General features: G+C 50.7%; 1 protein-coding gene across 2 annotated transcripts; it reads left to right on the forward strand.

Annotated features, from left to right (window-relative positions):
* Window positions 1–132: 132 nt before the first annotated feature.
* On the forward strand, window positions 133–22903 carry Klhl42 (kelch like family member 42). 2 transcript variants are annotated; one of them, XM_076568353.1, is made up of 4 exons: window positions 2579–2691; window positions 3267–3476; window positions 11980–12173; window positions 17902–22903. In XM_076568353.1, the coding sequence occupies exons 2-4, from the start codon at window positions 3463–3465 to the stop codon at window positions 18351–18353; spliced, it is 660 nt and encodes a 219-aa protein (XP_076424468.1). In that variant the 5' UTR covers window positions 2579–2691; window positions 3267–3462; the 3' UTR covers window positions 18354–22903. The 2 variants fall into 2 exon arrangements, with proteins under 2 accessions (XP_006986718.1, XP_076424468.1); XM_006986656.4 differs by having other exon boundaries at window positions 133–3476.
* The last annotated feature ends 700 nt before the right edge of the window (window positions 22904–23603 follow it).

Raw genomic sequence — 23603 nt, forward strand, 5'->3', positions numbered from 1 at the left:
AGATCTGACTGCCTCTGCCTCCTAAATTCTGGAATTAAAGGTGTGTTCCACCTTTTTTGCTGGAGAAATGTTTTTCTTAACCCCAGGTATATAGTACATAAAATAGATATACAAATAAAATATTACTGATAGTAAACCATAAAGAATTTTATTTTAAATAATTTTTGATATGCATATAATTTTACCATTTATTAAAACAAAAGTAAACTTGTATGCTAATGATATGGATATGTTTGTTTATTTTACATAAAATATTTTTAGAATTATTTATTCTTTGACAATTTCATACATGTATATAGTGCATCTTGAACATACTTTCCTCCAATTAATTCCTCCCAAACACCTCCCAACACACATCCGCCTCCCAGCTTCAGGGTCCCCCCTTTTCTGTAACCCACCAAGTGCTGCCTGCTCGAATGTTGACTGCTTTTGTTGGCTTGACCGTGGCGGGGAACGGCAGCTTCAAGTGTGAGCTCCTGAGTGCAATGCCCCCGTCACATTCAGAAGACAGCATTTCATAGCACCCTCCCACACTCCCGCTTTTCGGTTCTTCCAGACTTCTTCCATGTTGTTCCCCGAGCACTGGGGAGGGTGCTATCGATGTCCAGTTTAGGGCTGAAGCTTCGGACACTCTTTCCCAGCACTTTGACTAGCTGTCAGTCTCCGGCCTGCCGCCCACTGCAGACAGACTTCTCTGGCCAATGCTGAGAGCAACACTGACCTGTGGATATGAGCACAAGTACTTAGAAGGTAATTTGGCGACACATCCGGTTAGCAAAGCGGCGGGAGTGGGCTCTCCTGGGGCTGTGACTGCCAAGCTGTGTGTAGGCCTTTGAGCAGTTGTTGCTGTTTAATGATCAATGTCAGCACCATCTGGTCAATACGATAACATTAAGCAATATATTCACAAAGCCTTGAAATCATAGTTTAGCCAGTTTGTAACGAAGTGGTTTATATGTGTTTGTCTTTATGCCCAGCTTTCTAGAATACTCACTGTGTGGTTTACTAAAATTATTGGATTTTTAACGATGCCCGTAGTTTCCAACAATGCCATTGTGTTGTCCAGGGCCCAAAACCTTGCTGGATCAGTGCCCAGTATTGTCAGGGAACACTTCAGATTCCAGTCCCAGCTGAAAGAGAATCATTCTCAAAGGTTGCTTTTGGGTTTGTTTTTAAAAGGCAAGAGAATACCAGTTGAAGGCGTATCTATGATCTGGAAACAAAAGCTCCCATTGGTAAAGGTTCTAAAGAGCCAGAGACTAAGAGCCTGTCCTTCTGGTGACCCACTGAATCCTGCCTCGTTGCTAATGGAGGCACAGGCAGATCCAGGTCCAGCCTCTTTGAAGTCATGCTTCCCAGCAGCCCCCAGCCTAATGTTTAATGGTAGATGTGGCACTTTGCTTTGCTATAGTGATGGCTGAATCGAATCCTTGGCCCCTCACCTGCCTTATACCCCAAACACTGAGAGTGACAGATAAGTGGAAGCCATCCAGCAGTGCTCCAAGGCCTGTCCCTCATAGTGCAGTATGCCAAGTTTCTCAGAGAATCCAAGAAAGCAACAAAGTAAAACAAGTCCCAGGTCCATGTCTTTGTGCCCTTCTCCTAGCAAGGCTGGACTCTGCTAGAGTGTTTTCTGTACTTTCTATCTCCTTATCCTTGCTTGTATTCTGCAGAATACAATGGCTGGAAGGAAGCCCCCTCTCTGTGAAGCAGCGGAATGACACAGTAATGCTGGGGAATGCAACCCAGGGCACCGTGCCTGCAAACCCACCATTACACCACAGTCAGCCCTTAGGAGTCAGCCTTCTAACCGAGCCCCCGCCCCCCAGGGGAAATGGGAAAAGTGTCCTCTCCCAACAGCTACTGATGGGGTGATGAGGGTGGGTGGATAGGTGGTGTGAGGGTGAGCAAGTGCTACCAGGGGTCAGACTTCTGCCCAGAGGCGACAATTCTAATGCGTCTCGGTGTCCTCTCCATCCATCTGCCCCTTCAGGTGCTCTCTCCAGAGACCCTGCTCTGCCGTCCCTGGTGCTGGGATCTGAACTCTCCTTAGAGCCCTAACTGCCATTGCCTTCCTGTCCGTCCGCTCCATGGAGTTAATAACGCTTCTAAAACTCCTTAGCTCCAGTAAGCCTCCAGCGAAACTCTTGAACCACCAGGCGGGGCACAGTCCAAAACCTAACAGTACTGACTGGTCCCCGAAAACTCACACGGGGACAGCTAAACTGTGGCAGGAAATAAGTCAATGACTTGTGCGTAGGGAGAGCGAACCAGCGTTTGTTTGTTCCCTAACCAATTAACAAAAAGTTTAAAGACCCTGCTGGAGGAACGCACTGCTGCTGCGGAGGGCAGGGGTTCGGTTCCCGCGTAGGGCGACTCACAACCGCCGGTACCTCGGGCTGCAGGGTCATCTGCCGCCTTTGGGCTCCGGGCACCTGCGCTCACGCGCACGAACCCGCACAGACACGTCGGTAAGAGACACAGAGAGGCCATTTACTCGGAGGGCGCATGACGTGCCGGAGGGGCCGAGCCCGGGGCCGCGGCGGCGGAAGGAAGCGCGGGCGCAGGCCAGGCTCGGCGGAGGGTGTGAGCCGGGGGGAGGAGCCTGCGCGGCCGGGCTGCGGGCGCAGCGGCCCAGCCATGTCCGCCGAGGAGGTGGTGCAGATCCGCCTGGAAGGCCGATGCTACCCGGTGAGCAAGAGCAAGCTGATCGAACAAAGCGACTACTTCCGCGCGCTCTACCGCTCCGGCATGCGCGAGGCCGTGCGGCCCGAGGCCGGCCCCGAGGTGCAGCAGCTGCGCGGCCTGAGCGCGCCGGGCCTGCGGCTGGTGCTGGACTTCATCAACGCGGGCGGCGCGCACGAGGGCTGGGGCCTGGGCGAGGACGAGCTGGCCGAGGCCAGCGTGCTGGACGAGCTGGTGGAGGCCGCGTCCTTCCTGCAGGTCACGGCGCTGCTGCGCCTGCTGCTGTCGCATGTGCGTCTGGGCAACTGCTTGGAGCTGTACCGCCTGGCTCAGGTGTACGGGCTGCCCGACCTGCAGGACGCCTGCCTGCGCTTCATGGCCCTGCGCTTCCACCAGGTGCTGTGCCAGCCGCAGTTCCCGCTGCTGCTGTCGCCGCCGCAGGCCCCCGGGGACTGTAGCCTGAAGCAGAGGCTGAGGGAGGCCCGCATGCGCGGGACCCCGGTCCTGGTGGCCCTGGGGGACTTCCTCGGGGGACCCCTGGCCCCGCACCCGTATCAGGGGGAACCCCCGTCCATGCTTAGGTACGAGGAGACCACGGAACGCTGGTTCCCGCTGGCCAACAACCTGCCCCCCGACCTGGTGAACGTCAGGGGCTACGGCTCAGCCATCTTGGACAACTACCTCTTCATCGTGGGCGGGTACAGGATCACTAGCCAGGAGATCTCGGCCGCGCACTCCTACAACCCCACCACCAACGAGTGGCTGCAGGTGGCCTCCATGAACCAGAAGCGGTAAGTGCCAGCCGGACCTGAGCCCTTCATTCATTGCCCTGGTGTTCGCTGGCCAGAGGCGGTGGCATCTCGCTGAGAGCTGCTGGCCTCGCCGCCGCTGGCGGAGTTCCCAGTGAGCCCAGGGCTTGCCAGGAAGAAGTCGGCTAGCCCAGTGGCCTCCTTACAGGTTCGGGCCTTGGGTAACTGGCTTCTCTGTCTCCGATGTGTGTTTGCAGAGGATATTGCAAAAGATAACTGCTGTTTTTCCCTTCTCTTCTTTCCTGGTCAGCTCTGAATTGTAATGCCGCCTGGGCAGTAACTGACACTGGCTTCGGGAACGTTTGTTGCTGCGTCCTTCTGCACTGGGGTACGAGTCCGCTATCCCTAGGGTGATAGCAATATGTGCTATATAGGGTTCCTCTTCTTTTCCCCTTTCATTCTCCCTCCTTTCGTTTATTTCCTCCCTAGACAGCAATCACCTTTGACCCAAAACTTGAGCCCGGAGTGGTCAACTACAGAATGGTCATGCCCTTGTCTCCGACCAGGGATGCCTGAGTCCCTAGCGGCTGTACCGTTGGCACGAAGCCTACCCACACCCTCCTGCATACATAAAGGTTTTCCTTTATCTTGGTGTGTTCCTCAGGCTGGTTTTGAACTCCTGGGCTGCCTGGGCTCCCGTGATCCTCCTGCCTTCAGAGTACTGGGATTAAAGGTATTAAAGGTAAAGCCACATCTGGCATACTAGTGGTTGTCAGACTGTCATTTAAGGAATGACTAGAAACCAGCCTGTACGTGTTCAGTATACACACGTTCCCCTCTTATTGTTTGAATCTATGAACCCGTGGATTCAAAGGGCCAGATGCATTCCTTTCCGCTCACTCATGTGTCCCTTCCTGCAGAGCCCTCTTCCCTTCACCTGAGGTGGCTGGGGAAGAAAAGGTGGAGCTGGGGGGAAGCAAATGAAAAAGAGAAAGGCATGGAGACAGCAGGCCCCCAGTGCCTCAGAAGTCGGGTCTCCTGTTGCAGGCCTGTCCCCCAGCTGCTCAGAAGGCTGAAGCAGGCAGGTTCCAAGTTAAAGGCCTTTCTAGGGTGCAGGTGAGTTCCAGGCCAGCCTGGATAATGCAGCAAAACAGGAAGAGAGGGGAGACGGACCTCAGTGTGAGAGGGCTTGCCTAGACCTCATGAGGCCTCCGTTCAATCACCAGCGTCCCAGAAGTGGAAAGAAGAGTAACCAGGAGAAGACAGGCACTCTCTGCCAGGCCGTCTGCTGCCATCCAAGTCCCACTATGGTCTCTGCCCTGAAATGAATCAGGCTAGAAGGAAGAAATCTGAACTGGAACTGCTCGGTCCATCACAGGACAAGGGACCCTTAGGTCAGAGGTTATTTGCAGAAACACACCTTGTTCTGATGGCTCAGAGGTTAAGAGCACTTGCTGCTCTTGCATAAGACTGGTGTTCAGTTCCCAGCACCCAGCTGGGTGCTGTAACTGCAACTCCAGGGCATCTGGAGCTAATAGGCACCCACATGCATGTGTATGTACACACACAAGCACGCAAATTAAAAAATAAATCCTAAAAGTTCTGGCAAGCTGGAGTGTAAGAGGTAGAGATGAGTGTGTCACTCCTCCTTCCAGAGGCCCTAACTAGGGAGGGGATGGTGGATTTTCGTCCAACCACCTGTGATATGATACTTAATATGATCATCAAGTAGCACCTGCCTGTAATTACAGGACTTAGGAGCCTGAGGCAGGAAGATCTGTAGTCTAGCCCGAGCTATAGAGACTCTTTCTGAAAACAAACAAAAACAAAATAATAAAGTTTAGTGTCAAAAGTGTTATTTTAAAATAATTTTTAAGAGCTTTAAAGTGCTCTGAGAGAGGGTGGAAGGGTCTGTCTCCTTCTTCCCTGTGTGTCTCCAGCACATCCACTGGGACTCAGTGTGGTGACCTTCGTTCGCTCCACAGTCCTGACCTCTCAACAGTCTCTGCCCGAGATCCTCAGTCTGTTTGCCTCAGAGTGTTCTTTCTGTGGACTTTGACTGAAACTGTGAAGTGAACGCATCTGCCTTAAACACTGTGCCAGGCCCCTGAAGCGGCTTCGGGAAGGGAGGGTTTGTCTTGGCGAGTGGTTGGAGAAAGCATGGGAGGCCTGAGGAAGCAGACAGGAAGCAGCAAGTGATGGATGTCAGCATGCAGCTGGCTTTCTCCTAGCTGCTGGGAGAGTGCCACCTACTTCCAGGGTGGGTCTCCCTTCTCAGTTAATCTAGTCTAGAACATTCTTCACAGACTGCCCAGAGCTTGTCTCTGTAGTTCTAGATCCCGGTAAGCTGACAATATTAACAATCACCGCCTGTGTCTTGATTATTTCATTGTGGTGGCCGGCTGAGACAACAGGGGAAAGCAGGTGTGTGGGGAGGGGGTATTATTTGGGGTCAAGAGTGATGGCCAAGAACATACCCCTCAGAGACACACTCTCAGGGACCTGCTTCCTCCAAGGAGGCCCTACCTGCTAGTTTCCACCACAGTCCAGTCACGGTGTTACCTGATTTCACTCATGGGCTAATGCACTGATGAGGTCAGAGCCCTCCTGACTCAGCCCTTGCTAAATCTACTTGTGAACAATGCAAGGGGACCAACCCTCCCACACGTGAAGGCACCCAAGCCACAACAGTATCTGTACATGCATGTTATAGTTAGGTATTATAAATGCACGATGCGTATATAAATATAGGCATGGCCAGCCATTATCATTCGGGAGCTATGTGTGTATGTTCCAGAGTGAGTGGGATATGTGTCCGTATATTTTTACTCTAAACTTATTAGGGTACTTAATGCTTCTTCTAATCAACGGTTGTTGTATATGAATTTTTGTAACAATTATCTAAATTAATAACAACTCGGGAGTCAGATATGGGGTTAAAACCTGATTGATCAGAGAAGCAACTCGTGACCTCTCTCCCCTTCCTTGATCCAAACTGGCTGTGAGTCTTTCTAACCCCTCCCTACTACTTCCTGTGTCTCTCCATGTGTCCTCGGTCCTCCAAAACCTCTATGGCTGATTCTGGTCAGCTACTAGTTAGCTCTGCCCTCCGATTCAAGGTAAACTTTATTGTCAGTCTCAGGAGTGGCAGAGTGTGATCAAAATATCCCACAACAATTTTTGTGTGTGTGTGTGTTAACAGATGTATATCTATTGATACATTTTTGGGGTTGGTTTTCTTTGTTGTTTTATTAATTTTTTGGGACGGGGTCTCATGTATCCCAGTGATCCTTGAACTCTCTGTATATCTGAGGATGACCTTGCACTTCTTAGTCTCCTGCCTCCACCTCATGAGTGTTGGGATTCGAGGCATACACCAGCACATTGGGTTGTTGTTTGAGTGTGATTCAACACTGGAGTCTGAAGTGGAAGGGTGAGTGATGTCAGGGAGTAGAAGAATGGGGACCCAGAGTCAATGTGTCACCCTTGGGCCTCCTCACCCAGGACCACACTGCTTATTCCCTAGTGAAGTGAAAAGTCAGGGTGGCCAGACATGAGGTAACCCAGTTTTTAAATGTTGGCAGTTTATTCTGTCTTGAAAATAAGGAAATCACCAACCGTAGAAACCTGGCGTATCAGACGGACGCAGCCCAGTGCTGGCCCTGCAAGCCCAGCCTCGACTCTGGGTGTGAGCGGCCTCTGTAAGAAGCAGTTTCCTCTTCTCAGCTTGATTTGCCATGTGTGACTATTTTTATATCCTGTACGTGGACGCTTTCTCCAGATGAGAACGTGGGCATACTCACCGGTACCACGCTCTGTCATATAATTTTGCCCTTTTGTGTTTACATGTGAATCTCTGAGATTTCTTTTCAAGGTATTGTGTGAAGTTATAGGCTTGAAGATGACCGTATTGGCCAGTGAGATGGATCTTGGTTGGTTAAGCTGGCAAGCCTGATGAGTGGACCCACACAGTACAAGGAGAGGACTGACTCCTGCAAGCTGTCCCTTGACCTTCCCTCGTGTGCTGTGGCCTGTGCACATGTTCACACACACACAAATGTAACTTTTAAAGAGAAAATGACTGTACAAATCCCAGCAATTTTTTTTTTTTTGGAAGCCTCTTTCAGTTGTACACCAGTTCATTGTCTGAACACAGACTTGACTCTTGACATGTGAAAGCTTGTATGACCACAAAATCGCCTTCCTCCCCTCCCACCTTAATTAGGGACAGCTTGCAGGGACTGGCCACTGACTGCAGCCGTCCTTTGGAAATGTCTAAATTTCTAAGATGTTTCTAGCGCCTTCCTCAGCCCTGGGTTCTTCTCCAAAGGCAGAGCTGGGTGGGTCCTGTGTGTGTGTGAACACAGCAAGGCCTCACCAACAGCTGTTTGCTGGCAGAGGAGCCTGACTGGGGAGCCCTTGAGAGGTTTTGTCCTTGGGTGTGGAGCCCACACAGCTGGGCACCAGAGAAGGAGAGAAAATACAGGCCTGTTAACCTCCACAGCTGAGTTCTGGCCAACAGTTGAAATTGCTTTTTGATTTTTGCTTTCTGAGTTTCCCACAGGTGGTCGGAGCCACAATAAGCTTCTGTTTCCCAACTTCTCCCATCTCCATCCTGGTCCCCAGCAGAGGTCACTACAGCCGAGGAAGGGGAAGGAGTGACGAGGGACTGGATGGGCCCCTCACACTGTCCAGGCCAGGGAGGAGTGTAGCATTTCACAGTGACAGAATTGTCTATAGCAAGCCATAATGCTGTTCTTGTTTCGGGAACTGTCTCTCTGGGTCAAGTGTTTCTGGGTCACTTTGTCATCGGCCCAGCAGCTCTGTGAGGTTGGTTTTATTATTGACCCCGTTTCCCCGTTGAATTTAGTTTGTTTCCACACAATCACAGGGCTAGACTCCACTCTCGGTTATCACCCTCCTCCTTGTGGTTTCTGTGGCTGTTAGTAGGTGGCCAGGTGTTTTGCGAAGTTCTTTTCATTTGGTCTTAAGTGTGTGTGAGAGTCAGGGTCTCGCTGTATTGCTCAGCTTGGCCTCTCACTGTGTAGCCCAGGCTGGCTTTGAACTCTTAAGATCATCCTGTCTCAGCCCTTTTGGAGTCACGGCCCTCCCCCCACCCTCCGCCCCAGCCTCTGCTTTGGGAATTGAACCCAGGGCCTCAGGCACACTAAGCCATGTTCTATCATCATCGGGCTATGGCTGCAGCCCTAGAGGGCTTTTTATCTCTTCTCAGTGAAATGGAAATTAAATTGCGGCCATGTCTAATTTTCCTCACTTGCTTTTTATTTATTTATTGCAAGTGAATCATATACAACTACACAATGAAGGCTTATTTGGTATCACAATCATCTTTCTTCCTGAACATAGCGCGTCAGGGATCAATACGAAGGAAGAAAAGGTAATTGTGAAGTAATCGATGGCTCAGATGCACAGTCACGCTCCGGAGGTGATGAGTGTGAGCTGCTTTCAGAAGTTGGAAATGAGGTGTCAGGGATTTGTAGACGGGAACACAAACTGCAGAATTCTGTGCGGTAATAGGAAACCAGCCCTCCTGCAGCTAAGGAACTGGGGCTGAGGGCTGGAGAGAGGGCGCAGAGGGCTGGAGAGAGGGCGCAGTGTGAGAGGCTGCTGCTGAGCCCGCCAACCCAAGTCCACCCCTGGATGCTTGCGGCTGAAGGAGAGAACAGACTCCTGCAAGCTTCCCTCCGACCTCCATGTGTGCACTGTGGCATGCACACCCCCACACGCATGAAGATGCACATACACACACACACACACACACAGAGACACAATAAAGAAACACAACAAAGTTTAAAAACAACGAGGAGCCGGAGAGATGGTTTGGAGGTTAAAGGCACACACTGCTGTCCAGAGGACCTGGCTCAGTTCTTAGCTCCAGCACCCACTTTGGGTGGCTCACAGTCACCGTGGGTACCTGCATTCATCTGCACTCATGTACATACTCCTCATAGTAAAAGTAAAAGTAAAAAAAATCTTAAAAAAAAACAGCCCAAGATTTAAGACATGAGGAACATCACCCTCTCCACCCCACACAGAGCAGACTGTGTACTTGGCTCTACTTCAGAGATGCGGTAACTGGGGCACAGATCTGCTAAGCTTCAGTCAGTGTCCCAGGTCGCACAGCCGTTCTGCAGCGGAGTTTAGATTTCCCTGTGCAAGCCTGGAGTTGGAGCCCTCAGTGATTTGCCTCTAAATTTAGCAACTGGTTTGTTTTCAGGTGGCTGGCCCATCTGCAAGCAAACCCAACATTAATAAACTTTTCTCTTGACGAGAGCTTGCACGTACGGGGTTTGGAGGGATGGAGGTGTTTACTTAGCTGCCTGTCTGATCGTCTCAGAAAAAGACCTCTTACCTGTTTGCCTAAGACAGATGAGCATGCAGGATGAATTGCACCCGGTGTTTGGATGTTACAGTTTTACTATCTGTGTACCCGTGGGAAGTGAAACCAGCCTGAGCTGGTCAGGATTTAGTGCTGGTTTACAAACGTTATTTCCTCTGGTTCACCAGATCCGCACACACAGAGGGCGTCATGGTCAGGTGTTAAGGACCATCGGCAGAGGGGAAAGTAAGCAACACGAATCGGGGACCCCCCAGTTGCTGCCACCAGGGCGACTCTGCGCGGCTGGCTGGGTTTAATGGCTCTGAGGCTCTGCATGAAGAATGCTGGGTTCACCCTCTCTTTTGGAAAACAAATGAAAACAGTCCCTGTGCATCCAGACTTCCTCCACACTCTTCCTGGCCTATGCTCCACCTTGCTGCGTCTAACTCCCTCTTCCCGGCACACGGCCTCCCTCTTGCTTTGCCTTCGTAGCTTCTGCCCCCATCTTCCCTCGACTGTCGTCGTTCTTTCTGGGGTGATCATTGATGGAGCTGGACACAAGGGCCATGCCCAGGACCCTCACTTCACACAGCAGAAAGCCTCGAGGTTGTGCCGAGACGATCCCCTGCATGTGTGTTTAGCCACTGGGTGAGATTCCCCCACGTTAGAGAGGAGGACCCGAAATGCACGGGCTGCCCAGTGTTTGTGTTGGAACTCACTGCTGGCTTGTGAATGTCTGTTGTGTGTCTCTGCAGAGGTGGGGACTCCCTGAGGACAAACTTTGTCTTGCTTAGCCAGTGTTTGAAGCAGATGGCAACACGTTTGTCCAGATATGTGTGTTACCGTCTATAAATACTCTAAAGTACTGGACCAGAGGATTTTAATTAGTTCAGCTTAGACCTCCCCATTTATGTATAGCAGCCGAGTATATGAACTGCCTTCTGGTGAGAGGGTGAGTCCCTGCTGATGGCTAATGGGTCTCCTTGGCCACTCATTAATTAATGCCTGTGTTGTACCCGGATGGAATCTCCTCTCTGAGGAAAAATGAACTAGCAGTTCTGTGAGGAGAAAGCCTAGGGGTGAGTCTGTGCACTCTCTCTCTTTTAGAGACTTATAAGTATATTTAAATGTATGTCTGTGATTGTAGGCCATGTGTGTGCCAGTGCCTGAGGAGGCTGGAAGAAGGCGTCAGATCCCTCAGAGTTGGAGTTACTGGAGGTTGTGAGCTGCCATGTGGGTGCTGGGAACGGAACCTGGGTCCTCTGCAAGAGCAGCCAGTGCTCTCTCCACTGAGCCCTCCCTCCATCCGGTACTTTCTCTCCTGCTTGCCCCCTGGAACATCATCTCTTAGCATCTGTGGGTAGTGATCTTCCCTGTCCCGTCCCTGCTCCCTTCCCCTCTCCCCCACCTTCAGGCTGGTCTTAGGTATTTCTTCTCTGGCTGGTGATGCTGCTTGGTGAAGTCGTGGAATGTTTAGAATGTGGGTCTCAAGGGGAAGATGGTCACAAAGGGTGGGACTTGAAGGCCACACCTAGCTGCTGCCTGGTTTCTCTCCTCTCTCTCCTCCGGCTCCACCGTGGAGTGACCGCCTCAGGCCCCTGCTAACTGTGAACTGTTCTCCACTCTCCCTGCCATGACAGGATTCTGAAACCCTGAGGAACTGTGAGCCAAAAACCTGTGAGTTCTTTCTGTGGTGTGTGGGTGCCACAGTGATGTGAAGCCGTGAATGTGGCTGGGGATTGGTTCCAGGTCCACATGTAAGATGGTGTGGACTGCACAGCACTCAGACATCCTCCTGCCCTTGAATTTATCTCTGGACTTCATGCACCGTCTCTTAGGTAGTTGTTCTGCTGGATAATCTAAGGGGGAGATGTCTGTATGTGTCCAGTACAGATGCAATATTGTTGTTCACACACTTGGGTCTGCAGCTGCTGGATCCGGGCGACATCTTCAGATGAGGAAAACTGAGTTCAGTGTGTAGCAGGTGGCCTCAGGCCCACGAGCAAGATCGGTCCTGATCCTAGTAGCTGCTTGTTTGCAGTTGCTCACGCCTGTGGATTTCCCATTTCTGCTCAGCAGATCACGGAGCCTTGGGTACCAGGGTAACCTCCGAGACGCGGCCTCTGCAGTCCTTAGGCAGAATGGCTCCACCTCTCCCCACATCTTGACCAGAACTGACCTTGTGGGCTTGTGTCTTTTTTTCAGCTCTAACTTCAAACTCGTGGCTGTCAGTTCAAAGCTCTACGCTATCGGTGGGCAGGCTGTGTCCAACGTGGAGTGCTATAGTCCTGAGCAGGATGCATGGAATTTCGTGGCTCCCCTGCCAAACCCTCTGGCTGAGTTTTCTGCATGCGAGTGCAAGGGGAAGATTTACGTCATCGGTGGCTATACCACCCGAGGTGAGTGAGCGTCAGCTGCTTTTGTATAAGCTGCAGCGCCCTGGGCAGAGCAAGACTGCCCAGAAGAGGCTGGGTGTCTGAGTGTGATCTTATGCACTAAATGCTATCTACTCACTGTTCTTAAGGAAGTGAGTTCCGATGGAAGCTTCCTTACGTGAGTGAGACAGCAAAGGCCTTTGATGACCTTATGTGAACATGGACCTCACTCAGATGGAAGAGAAGAATTATGAAGGATCATGAATGTTCTTTGTGCTTCTAGAAACCCAGCCTTGTGGTTGGCACCTGGGACCTGGCCAGGCTGGAGGTTTGGGTCACAGCTTTCCTTGTGGGAGAGCATAAACTAAGTACCTTTGTCCCCTCAGAGTTGGGCCCACCCACCAGTGCCACACCAGAGCTGGGTCGAGCCTTTGCTTCACCAGATAGAGACCCTGAAGCCAGCCATGGGGCCTTCTTCCTACGGGGTGGAAGGATGTGAACACAGGAGAACTCTCTAGACCAGATGGTAGTGCCTGTGCGGCGTGTTCTCAGTCCTCGGGTGCTCTTCTCTCTGTGGTGGGCATTTTACAGGAGTAGCATGGAAATAAGACCGTCCCCAGGTTTAATGCTGCTGTGTGTAGTAGGGAGACCCCAGGCGGCAGGGCGCACGGGGCCGGCAGGGCGCACGGGGCGGCAGGGCGCACGGGGCGGCAGGGCGCACGGGGGCGGCAGGGCGCACGGGGCGGCAGGGCGCACGGGGGCGGCAGGGCGCACGGGGGCGGCAGGGCGCACGGGGGCGGCAGGGCGCACGGGGCGGCAGGGCGCACGGGGCGGCAGGGCGCACGGGGCGGCAGGGCGCACGGGGCGGCAGGGCGCACGGGGCGGCAGGGCGCACGGGGCGGCAGGGCGCACGGGGCGGCAGGGCGCACGGGGCGGCAGGGCGGAGCATCCCGGCTGTATGGGAGGGGAGAGCTGCTCCCCTCTCCCTTTGCCCTCCTTCGAGGCCGCTGCCAACAAGTGGTCTCTTGGTCACGGGGATTTACTTCTGTGCTGGGTGCGTCTGACGTGCAGGGCCCACAGCTGAAGGAGAGGAGCCACTGGACTTGTGGAGTGGCTGGTGTCGTGGTTGGGTCACGGAGTTGCTGGTGTGTTTCATGGTGTGATGAGACAGACAGAGCTTTCTAGCCCTGGCTGATGACTGCACGAAGGAGACTCTGGGCTGCGAGTATAGTATTCAAATAGGTGGCCCAGAACTAGGTGTGATGGTGCACCCCTGTAATCCTAGCACTGGGGAGGTGGAGGCAGAGGGATCAAGACTTTAAGGTGAATGTGGAGATAGTAGACCATATCTCTAGGGGAAGAGAAAGAAAGCTGTCAGCAGGGCTCTCCAGAGGCTCCATAGTCTCCCTCATCTGTTCAGCTCCTTGTCTGGTCTTCAGCATGCATCTCTGCCTGTCTTCATGTGGCTTCTCCTCTTGTGTCTCTGTCTCTCCTAAGGATGCAAGCAGGTTGGGTTTGTAGTCCAGAACCGTCTGTTTAATATCTTTACTTATATGGCTACAGACCTGTTTTCAAATAAGGTCTCACTGGTTGGTGCTGAGGTTGAGGAGGTGGACCTGCCTTTGGGGGTCCCCCTACCCCCCGCAGGTGACCTGTGTATTTGTGCATCTGAGAGGAGCAACAGAGGGATGAGTGTGCCCGAAGCCGTGGGCCACCTGCTTCCTCAGATGCTGCCACTTCCAGTGACCACCCTGAAGAGAGGAGGTTTATCAGCATTTTCTTTGTGGAGATGCAAGGAGATAATTGGCCTTTGCTAAGAGGTCTTTCACTCTGTACACTGGGGCTTAGGGTACAGCCATCAACTAATTTCACATGTTTAGACAGCCTAGCCTTGGCCACGCCTAGATGTCACATCTCCGTATCTGTTTTTCTAGTGAAATAACTAGCTAAGTTGTTTACCTACAGATGTTTCTCCTTTCTTTTAGGTGATGTGGTTTGTGTGTGTGTGTGTGTGTGTGTGTGTGTGTGTGTGTGTGTGTGTGTGTTCCGAGACAAGGTTTCTCTGTGTAGCTTTGGAGCCTGTCCTGGAACTCACTTTGTTAGACTAGGCTGGCCTTGAACTCACAGAGATCCGTCTGCCTCTGCCTCCCGAGTGCTGGGATTAAAGGCGTTAGCCATCACCGCCCATCATGGTTTGTGTTTTGAGGGAAGGTCTTACCCTGGAGCACTTGATGGTATAGAACTCTGTAGCCCAATCTTCCTGCCTGAGCCTTGGGTGCTGGATTCCATGAACGAGCCTCTAACTCCCCCAGATGGAGTGAGACAGACTGAGTCTTGGCTGAGGGGACACCCATGTGTCTCAGCTTCTCCTCCACACAGGAGCTTCAGGTCCTGCCTGTGGCACTGTTCTTCTGGTAGATTTCCTGGCTTTTCCATGACCTTGGCTGAGCAAACAGCCTGTAGATTTGACCTGGAAAACCCTTCTGGTGTGTTTTGAGCTTACAAGCCACCACTAGTGTGTCTTCCTCGCTTGGGCCACCCAGGATGAGGTCGGTCCTGGAGTCCCTGTGCCAGGGACCATGACGGGCGGTCAGGCAGCGAGGCTGGATGGTGTTTGTGTTCTAAGCCGAGAGGGCTGGACACTGTGCTCCTCTCTAGTCTGGCTTTTCCAGTACTTCCTGATGGTTCCCGTTTCCAACAGGTCTTCCTAATTGTTATGAAAAAGACAAAAACCAAAACAACCAAGATGAAATAGAAACCAGAACTTGAGTTGGAATCTCGTTAAAAGAGACTTAAAATTCAGTAAATAATGGTTCATGGCTTTGTTTGTTTGTTTTTGAGACAGCGTTTCTCTATTATGTAGCCCCTGCTGCCCTGGAACTGGCTATATAGTCCATGCTGGCCATGAACTCATAAAGATCCACCTGCCTCTGCTGGGATTAAAGGTGTGCACCACCACACCTGACCGGTTCATGACTTTTATAATAGATTTTGATTATTTTGGTTCTTGCCAGGCAGTAGCAGATGGAGGTGCGAGGTGTGGCACCCCATCTCTGTCACCTTATCACCTGGGAGGCTGAAGCAGGGGGATTGCTACAACTTGGAGGCCATCCTGGGCTACATAGTGAGTTCCAGGTCATCTGAGCACAGGCTAGGGAGTGAGACCTCTTCTCAAAAAACAAACAGCAAAAACAGCAGACAGAAATTCAGTCGGAAATCCTAGCAGCCCTAAAGGGCAGAGGAATCCATTTTAAATGTGAAGAGCAAAAGATTATCCCACCAAGTCAGACGCTTTGCAGTGGCCTGAGCCAGTGCTGAGTGGGGTGGAGCTTACAGAAGATCCAGGAAGAGCTGCAGGCTCTGGAATGAAGAGAAACTTCCTGGTGACCCAGGCAGGTGTCCTTGGTAGATTCACCAAGCCTCCTGTCTGCCTCCTAGAGTGACCTTTATTACCTAGTCTGTAAGGAGATACGTGCAGACCTGCGTGAGGACTAGGAAGGCAGTTTCCTAGGGGCAGAAAGTTCGTGCGCTCCGGGACCAGCATACACTAAGCACCTGGTTTCTCCGTGCCTGCTAGCTTGGAATTTGGAGCTTGTCTGTCGGTCTATGGCCCCCTCACCCTCTCTTTCTTTCTGAGACAAGGTCTTACTATGTAACCAAGGCTGGCCTCAAATTTGTAATCCTCCTGCCTCAGCCTCTGAGTGCTATGATTACAAATGTGCACCATTGCCAGGCCTGGCTGTGGAGCTCTTTTTATGTACCTGCGGGTGAGTTTGGGTGGAGGCTGGGAGGGGTCCGCTATTGCTCTAGGCAGGTCAGTTGCTATGGGCGGGCCCATTGCTGTGGAAGGGTCTGCTGCTGTGGGAGGGTCAGTCGCTGTTGTGGGGCCATTGCTATTGCTGTGGGCGGGTCTGTTGCTATGGGTGGGTCTGTTGCTAGGGGAGAGTCCATTGCTGTGATGGATCCAGGGCTGTGGGCGGGTCTGTTGCTATGGGTGGGTCTGTTGCTAGGGGAGAGTCCATTGCTGTGATGGATCCAGTGCTGTGGGCGGGTCTGTTGCTATGGGACTCACATTGATGTGAGTCTGTTGCTGTAGGAGGGTCCGTTGCTGTGGGCGGTTCTGCTGTTGTGGGCGGGTCCGTTGCTGTGGGCGGTTCTGCTGTTGTGGGCGGGTCCGTTGCTGTGGGCGGGTCCGTTGCTGTGGGCGGGTCCGTTGGCTCCCAACCTGAGCTGTTTTCTCCAGTGATAGTTTTTGTTGTTTAATAATAGCAAACAGGGACTTCACTTTTTTTTGGATTGCTAATATTTTCCTTTTCTTGCTGAAGCTAAGACCATTCATGCTTTCCTAGAGAATAAAATATTTTAAAAATCAGTTTAAAAAGAGAAAAGTGAAGCCCTGTATTTTGAATCTCACAGCATTGTTTTCTGTTTGTCTAATTTGCAGTGTTGGGGATATCACCAGGGTTGGGAACCTCATGCACACTAGCAAGCACTCTATGTTCTTAGCCTTGTTTTTCAGTTACTTCGAGGTGGAATCTCACTCAGTTGCCAAGGCTAACCTTGAACTCACTTTGTAGCACAGGCTAGCCTTGAACTTGAAATCTTCCTCAGCCTCCCAAGTAGCTGGTATGATGGCAATTTTTTTCTCTCAAAAAGAGAAAAACTATAATTTTCCTCAAAGAAATTAGCTATTAGTTAAAAACAATGACAGAGAAGGCTTTTGCCCTGGGTTTTAGCCACATGACCACGAGCAGGCAAAAGGTGGGGCCTTTGATGGGTCTCCCTTGCTACAGTGGGGAGGCTGATCTGTGAGTCTGCCGCTGTGGAGAGTGGGAGCTGAGACTTTTCTGTGTCTCCTGACAGGGAAACCTGCTTTGCTGGCTTTTAGAGTTTGTCAAGGACAGACCCGGATAGGGCCGGGCCTGCCTCCTGTGTAGTCAGGCATTCCGAGGCTGTCCCCGAGAGTCAGGCTGTTGGGCTGTATGCTGATTGTGTGGCTCAGCGGGTTGCCAGGAAGGGCAGCCTGCACAGGCCAGAGAGCAGGGCCTGTGAGGCATTCTAAGGGCTGTACAGCACTCTCTCCTGAGGCAGGCAGTACCATTTCACGGTGTTTATTCAGGACTGACCAGGTAGGACACCTGTCTGGGCCTCGTCTGGATGTCCTGGGGTGGACATACCATCTTTTTGCCAAGGAATATGTTTTACAATGTGGGCTTTCTATTTGTGTAAGGCAGCATAGGTCACTGGAGTTTGGATGGCCTGAGCTGCTCGTTAAAGCATAGAATTCACTACATGGTGTGAGGGCGTCCAGCTGTAGCCAGGGCTTGCTGGCTTCCCTCAGAGGATCTGTGGCCTGTCTCTGAGGCCTACAGCATCTCACTCTAGCCATCCATCTGAAACAGCATCCACAAGCTGTCTTTAAAGCAAAGCTGACCTTTCCAGGCTGCCTTCAAACTCATGGTCCTCCTGTCTCGGTTTTCCCGGGCTGGGATTATAGGCATGAGCCATCATGCCTGGCTCCTGTCTTTGTGGTTTTCAGGGCCTCCTAAGAAAGGGGTGCCTGGGAGGAAGGTAGTAGGGGAGAGTCCAGATGGATGAGCCCTTCCCCATCTGCTTGGAAAACCGTTCCCGGCCTTTCTGACTGAGCTTCACCTGCCCATGGCCACAGGGTAGGTGTGGAGGAAGATGCCTCCCCGCTGCCCGGGCAGCGCAAACCCTGCTGCTTGTCATCCAGCCTCTTTCTGTGTTTCAGATCGCAACATGAACATCCTGCAGTATTGCCCCTCTTCTGACCTCTGGACGCTGTTTGAGACCTGTGATGTCCATATCCGCAAGCAGCAGATGGTGTCTGTGGAGGAGACCATCTACATTGTGGGTGGCTGTCTCCATGAACTGGGTCCCAACCGCAGGAGCAGCCAGAGTGAGGACATGCTCACCGTGCAGTCCTATAACACGGTCACTCGGCAGTGGCTCTACCTGAAAGAGAACACGTCCAAATCGGGCCTGAACTTGACGTGTGCACTGCACAATGATGGCATCTACATCATGAGCAGGGACGTCACTCTGTCCACCAGCTTGGAGCACCGAGTGTTTCTCAAGTACAACATCTTTGCAGACAGCTGGGAAGCCTTCCGGCGGTTCCCGGCCTTCGGACATAACTTGTTGATTTCCTCTCTCTATCTACCCAATAAAGCAGAGACCTGAGTGATCCAACAGTATTTAAAAGAAAGATCTGGTTCAAGGAAAAAAAAAAAGGCAACTCTTTGAAATACTGATCCCTGAGGGGACAAAGTAGACTAACGTAGGTCACGTACGTAGGAGGCTCAGCTGTAAATAAGCTTTCTTGAGCTAATTACTTGAAAACTTGGGGGAAAGAAACCAACATTATTTCTTATAGGTTGTTTTTTACATCATGGGAACAAATGTCATGATAAGTATTCATCCAAACAGTCTTGGGCCAACAACTAAAACCCAACATTAAAAAGTAGACTGCTGGGGTCGCTCCTCCAGGAACAAGGTCAACGGCTGACCTGATAGTAGCCATGGTTTTGTTCTGTGTTTCCCCCACTGCAGGTGGAACCTAGGGCCTCACGCTAGACCCGTAAAGATTACTTTAAAATACTGTTTCTTCAGGTCACCTGAGATGACATTAGTAGGGGATGTTCGGTATTTCTGACAAGTGTTGGGAGCCACCTCCTCACTCCTCCTGCCTCCTGTCACCCTGTTTTTCTGGTCAACCATCTTATTGTATATTTGCTTTCAGGAACCCTAACAGGTGTGTCCAATCTTTTGACATTTAGACATTGCACTACCATTTATCAAGTTTATGCACAACTGAGTTACCTTAAAAAAAAAACAAACAAAAAAAAAAACTCTTATTAATGTTTTAAGTAAGGTCCTGATGTTGTGTTGGCTAGAGTTACAGCATCCTCAGGGGCCCACGAGCTATGACCACCATGCCTGATGCAATGGTAGAACCAGACAGAGAATCCACACAACCAACCGGTCTGTCCAAAAACTTGGATAAGCACCTTCTCAACCACTTGAGAATGCTGTGTGAACAGACTTGTCAACCCTTACGTTTGTGTGGCAAATGCAGGTCTACGTGGGTCACAGACCCTGCATTGTGAGGTCTTTGTTTTATAAGATTGCTATTAACATTTTATAAATTGTGTCTTAAATGAGGGAGTACCGCATAAGGAAACATGCCTTTATGAGTTATTTTTATTGAATGTATTGACTTAGATCTTGTTTCAAGATTTAAAATAAAAAACAAAACAACAAACTTTGCACATTTAGATGAGGACTCCTCCTAACTTAGTCTCAGATGTGTAGTTACGTTCTGCCTTTCAAAGGCGAGGGTAGCTGTAGCTCATTTATGCTGGAAAGCAGGGGTGAGGTTCTTTACGGATATGGAATGACCTCTGCTGGTGTGTCTGAACTGAGGGGAGGTGCTGGCCTCCTGGCTCTCATGCCAACAGCCGTGAACAGCTCTGGGGATTTCACCAAGTCTGTTCACAATGAAAAAAAGAACCTGCCAATCATGGGTCTGTGTTTCCTAAAAAATTCAAGGGCCCACTTAGAATGCACGAGAGGCCCCAGGTTTAATCTCCAGCACTTACAGCAACAAGGCCTCACTCATAGGAGTTTTGATTGGAGACCATTTGCTATAACCAGCTGCTATCTTGTAGTGGAGTTAGCTAAACGAGCCGGACTCCATCTCTGCCCCAGCATCAGACAGAGGCAGTGAGTGCCCTTTCAGTGACAGCCGCCTTGCTTAGTTAAGAAAGCTCCATAGCAAAACAAAAACTACAGGCAGATTCGTTCCTCACAAAGCTGCTCTCCCAGTGGCTGGTCATGGGGGGAATGAACTCCCCCCCAAGTAGGTCTTCAGTGTCATGAGGGAGTCACTTCAGGGTTTCTTTACAGCCATGCCTCCCAGAGAGCCTAGTTATAAAAATCTTATTTGCCCAACTATTTGAAAGTTCTGTGTTCGAGGCCAGCCTGGTCTATTTGGGACATGGTGACAGATCTCAGTGTCTTGTCACCAGATCTACCAGTAGCTGTCAATCAGTAGCCTGCTTATGCTATTGGAAGCTTGCAGGCTGTTGCCTTAGAGCCCAGGATAACCCCAAACTCGGGATTCTCAGCTCAGCTCCCCAGTGCTGGGATTGAAGGCCTCTTGCAACCATGGCTTCCTTCCTTTATTATTTTTAAATTGTTTCACTGGGTTATTTTCAAAAAACAAAAACTCTGAACTGAAATCTTCACCAAAAATGGTATTTAAATAGATTTGATCTATAATTAATTGAAGAATTGAATTTGGGGGAGTCTGTAGTTTCATTAGTGCACTTTAAAATCTAATTTATGTTTGCCACCGTGGCTCTTCACTTTCTCACCATATGCACCTCATATTCAGAGGAGATGGGCGATTATCTTGTGAGAAAATACATCTTAAAAGTACATTTGTGTGTCTGCCCGTCAACCAGTTCTCTTCCTAAGGGCCATCTTTGGATGTATTTCCTGACACCAGCAACTAGATTCTTGGACCAAATGGACTTGTACTACTATCATCCACAAACTCTTAGCAACTGGGCTTAGAATGTCGTTGTCCTTGTCCTGTCTGTGGATATGAGGATTTAGATGCACAGGCGACTCCCAACAGAATGTCGTTGCCCTTGCTGCCAGCTGTGCTTGGGGAAGGGAGGCATGTCGTAGGACTGGCTGGTTTCTGTGACATCTGTCTGCCTGTGCCCTCACCTGTGTGGGCACTTCTAGTTTGGCTGGTACCAGATGACAGTGTCCCTGGAACCCCTCCCTTCTTCAGGCAGCGCCGTGTGGGATGTTTTTATTTGTTTTCTTCCCATTCTTTATTGCCTTATCCACCCCCAGATGCCTCTGAGGGGTTCAGACTGTGTCAGGAAGTGTCGGGTGGGAGCTGCCTGCCAGAGCCTTTATTTCACAGGCTCGTGTCAGTGGAAGAGTCTGGAGTGAGGGTTGGTGGAAGGTGTTTGCTCCCTGACCTCAGCACTCCTTCAAGAGGCTTCTCACCTTGGTACCCTGGAAAGGTTCTGGGATGTGTGAGAATCCGTAGTTTCTGCATTCTGCACTAAGATGTAGCATCAGAGTCTGGAAGGCTGGGGTGCTGGCAGGAGACAAAAGGCTTAAGACTAAGCACGAAACCAAAGAGACTTTGACCCTGCTGTTTTCTGTTTTGTTTTGTTTCTAAAGCCAAGAACCCGAGCGACTCCAAATGCCTTAGGTTTTCATTCAAGCTGAGTGAGGGAGAGGTGCTGCATCTCTCTACCCAGAATGTAGAGGCAAACGTGTCCTTGTACTAATGTTTATAGTGCATTAGGGGTGTGGTCTTCAGATTTCCAGTGAAAGTTCAAGCCTGTTTGGCCAAAGACGTAAATAGGAGGTGCTCTGTTGTCTTTGTCAAAGGGTGTTTAGTGAGCATGCTTAGCACTCAATAACCTGACCTGAGGGTCTGCTGAAGGCTGCCGCTTGTTCTTGGACCACGAGTAGGGACTATGAGGTATGTGCCCCTCCCTCTCTGCCAGGGTTCAGTGATACCAGACATCCCTGCCAGCCTGTCAGAGTGGAATGGATACTAGTTCCCTCTCCTGCTTCAGAGACAGTGGCCACGAAGGGAGCCATGATCTCTGGAAGCAGTGAGCTGTGTCAACTCTGTTCCCCGGGTGACCAGAAACACCTGAGTGTCAGTGCAAGACAGTGCTGAGCCCGGAGACTGACCGAGCCTGGTCCCTGTGACAGACAGTGCACTCTCATGTCAACCAGAGTGCCATCAAAGATGCCCATTTTAGTCGGGCACACTGGGCTCGGTCTGGCCACCTCTTGCATCTTGGCCCAATCTTCCCAGTGCCTCATGATTTAGAATAATCCTGAGAGCTGGTTTGTCCATAAATCTGAACACCGCATCCAATGTTTCAGTTTTTTACTATATGCTTTTTGAAACATTAACTACTTTTTATAATCCTTGCACTTCATAGTTTGTGAAAACAAAAAAATGACGTGGAGTCTGTTTTATTTAGAATTCACTCAGCACTGTAGCCCCACAGATGGTTCTAATGAGGGAGAAGGGAGGCACTTGGGTAAGGGCTTGGCGTGAGCAAGCTCAGCGCTGGTCCGTTTGGGCCTGTGCCTTCAAAGCATTCCAGTGGGAGAACTCGGCAATGCTCCCTCAGACACTGCCCACTGATTGGTTGAGTCTGCCTTGCTGGTGACTACGCTCCATGTACATGTTTGCTTTCCACTTTCTCTTGTTAGTCTGAGAACACAACAGCTTGACACAGCCATGGTCACCCATTCCTACAGGAAGCTCATGAAATGTAAAAGAGGGTCCGTTCCGAAGAGCCTAGGGTGCTTCGTGTTTCCGTAGGTCTGGTTGGTGCTTCGCATAGTCTGTCACGGGCAAAGCAAAGGGAAATGCGATTTGCATTCTCCGTCACTTCAGAGTGGGCACTGCACTGCCCTCCAGCCTTCTCTTACCTAGTTGTCATTTTATGGAAAGAATAATCTTCAAGTTATGTTCTTTGTGACGGACACCTTCTTTGTTTGAAAGGTTGTATTGAGTCCATAGTTTGGAGTGTGGAATAAACACACACGTTAACATTGTCACATAACCACAACAATGATTGTGTCGGGCACCTGTGAGCCACAGAGCTGTATTCATTTTGTTTCTTTGGACTATGGAAGGAAACGTCTTCAAATAAAATAGTTCTCGGTCAGTTTTTGATGTGTGTGATGGATTCTGTTGTCATCTGTGTGTGTACCCAGGGCCGTGCCAGAGCTGGGAGGAGAGAGGAGTAGCAGGAGCCTGTGGAGCCCTGGATGGCATGCTAGGTCAGGGGAGTGAGCCCTGCAGGAGGGGGAGCTGCTGCCTGTTTCTGCTCTTTGGGGGGCCCACCACCCAGCTCCCAAATAAACCACACACTGAAGCTTATTCTTACCTATAACATCCAACCTTAGCTTGGCTTGTTTCTTGCCAGCTTTCCTTAACTTTAAATTATCCCATCTACCTTTTGCCTCTGGGCTTTTCCCGTTCTCTTACTTCTGTAAATCTTACTCTTACTCCGTGGCTAGCTGTGGATGTGGGTGGCTGGCCCCTGGGTCCTCCTCCTTCTCTGGTTACTTCTTTTTTCTCCCAGATTTCTCCTTCTACATATTCTCTCTGCCTGCCAGCCCTGCCTATTCTTTCTCCCTCCTGCCTCACTATTGATTGTTCGGCTTTTTATTAGACCACCAGGTGTTTTACACAGGCACAGTAACTCAGCTTCACAGAGTTACACAAATGCAACATAAACAAAAGCAACACACCTTAAAATAATTTTCTGCACAGAGAGCCACACTGGGCATTGGGGGAGCCAGAGGGGTGAGGGTTGTGCGACCAGGCCTGGCTTATCAGTAACTGTTTTTAGAAAACATTTATTT

Source organism: Peromyscus maniculatus, chromosome 3 (genome assembly GCF_049852395.1).
Source record: "Peromyscus maniculatus bairdii isolate BWxNUB_F1_BW_parent chromosome 3, HU_Pman_BW_mat_3.1, whole genome shotgun sequence".
Taxonomy (NCBI): Eukaryota; Metazoa; Chordata; class Mammalia; order Rodentia; family Cricetidae; genus Peromyscus; species Peromyscus maniculatus.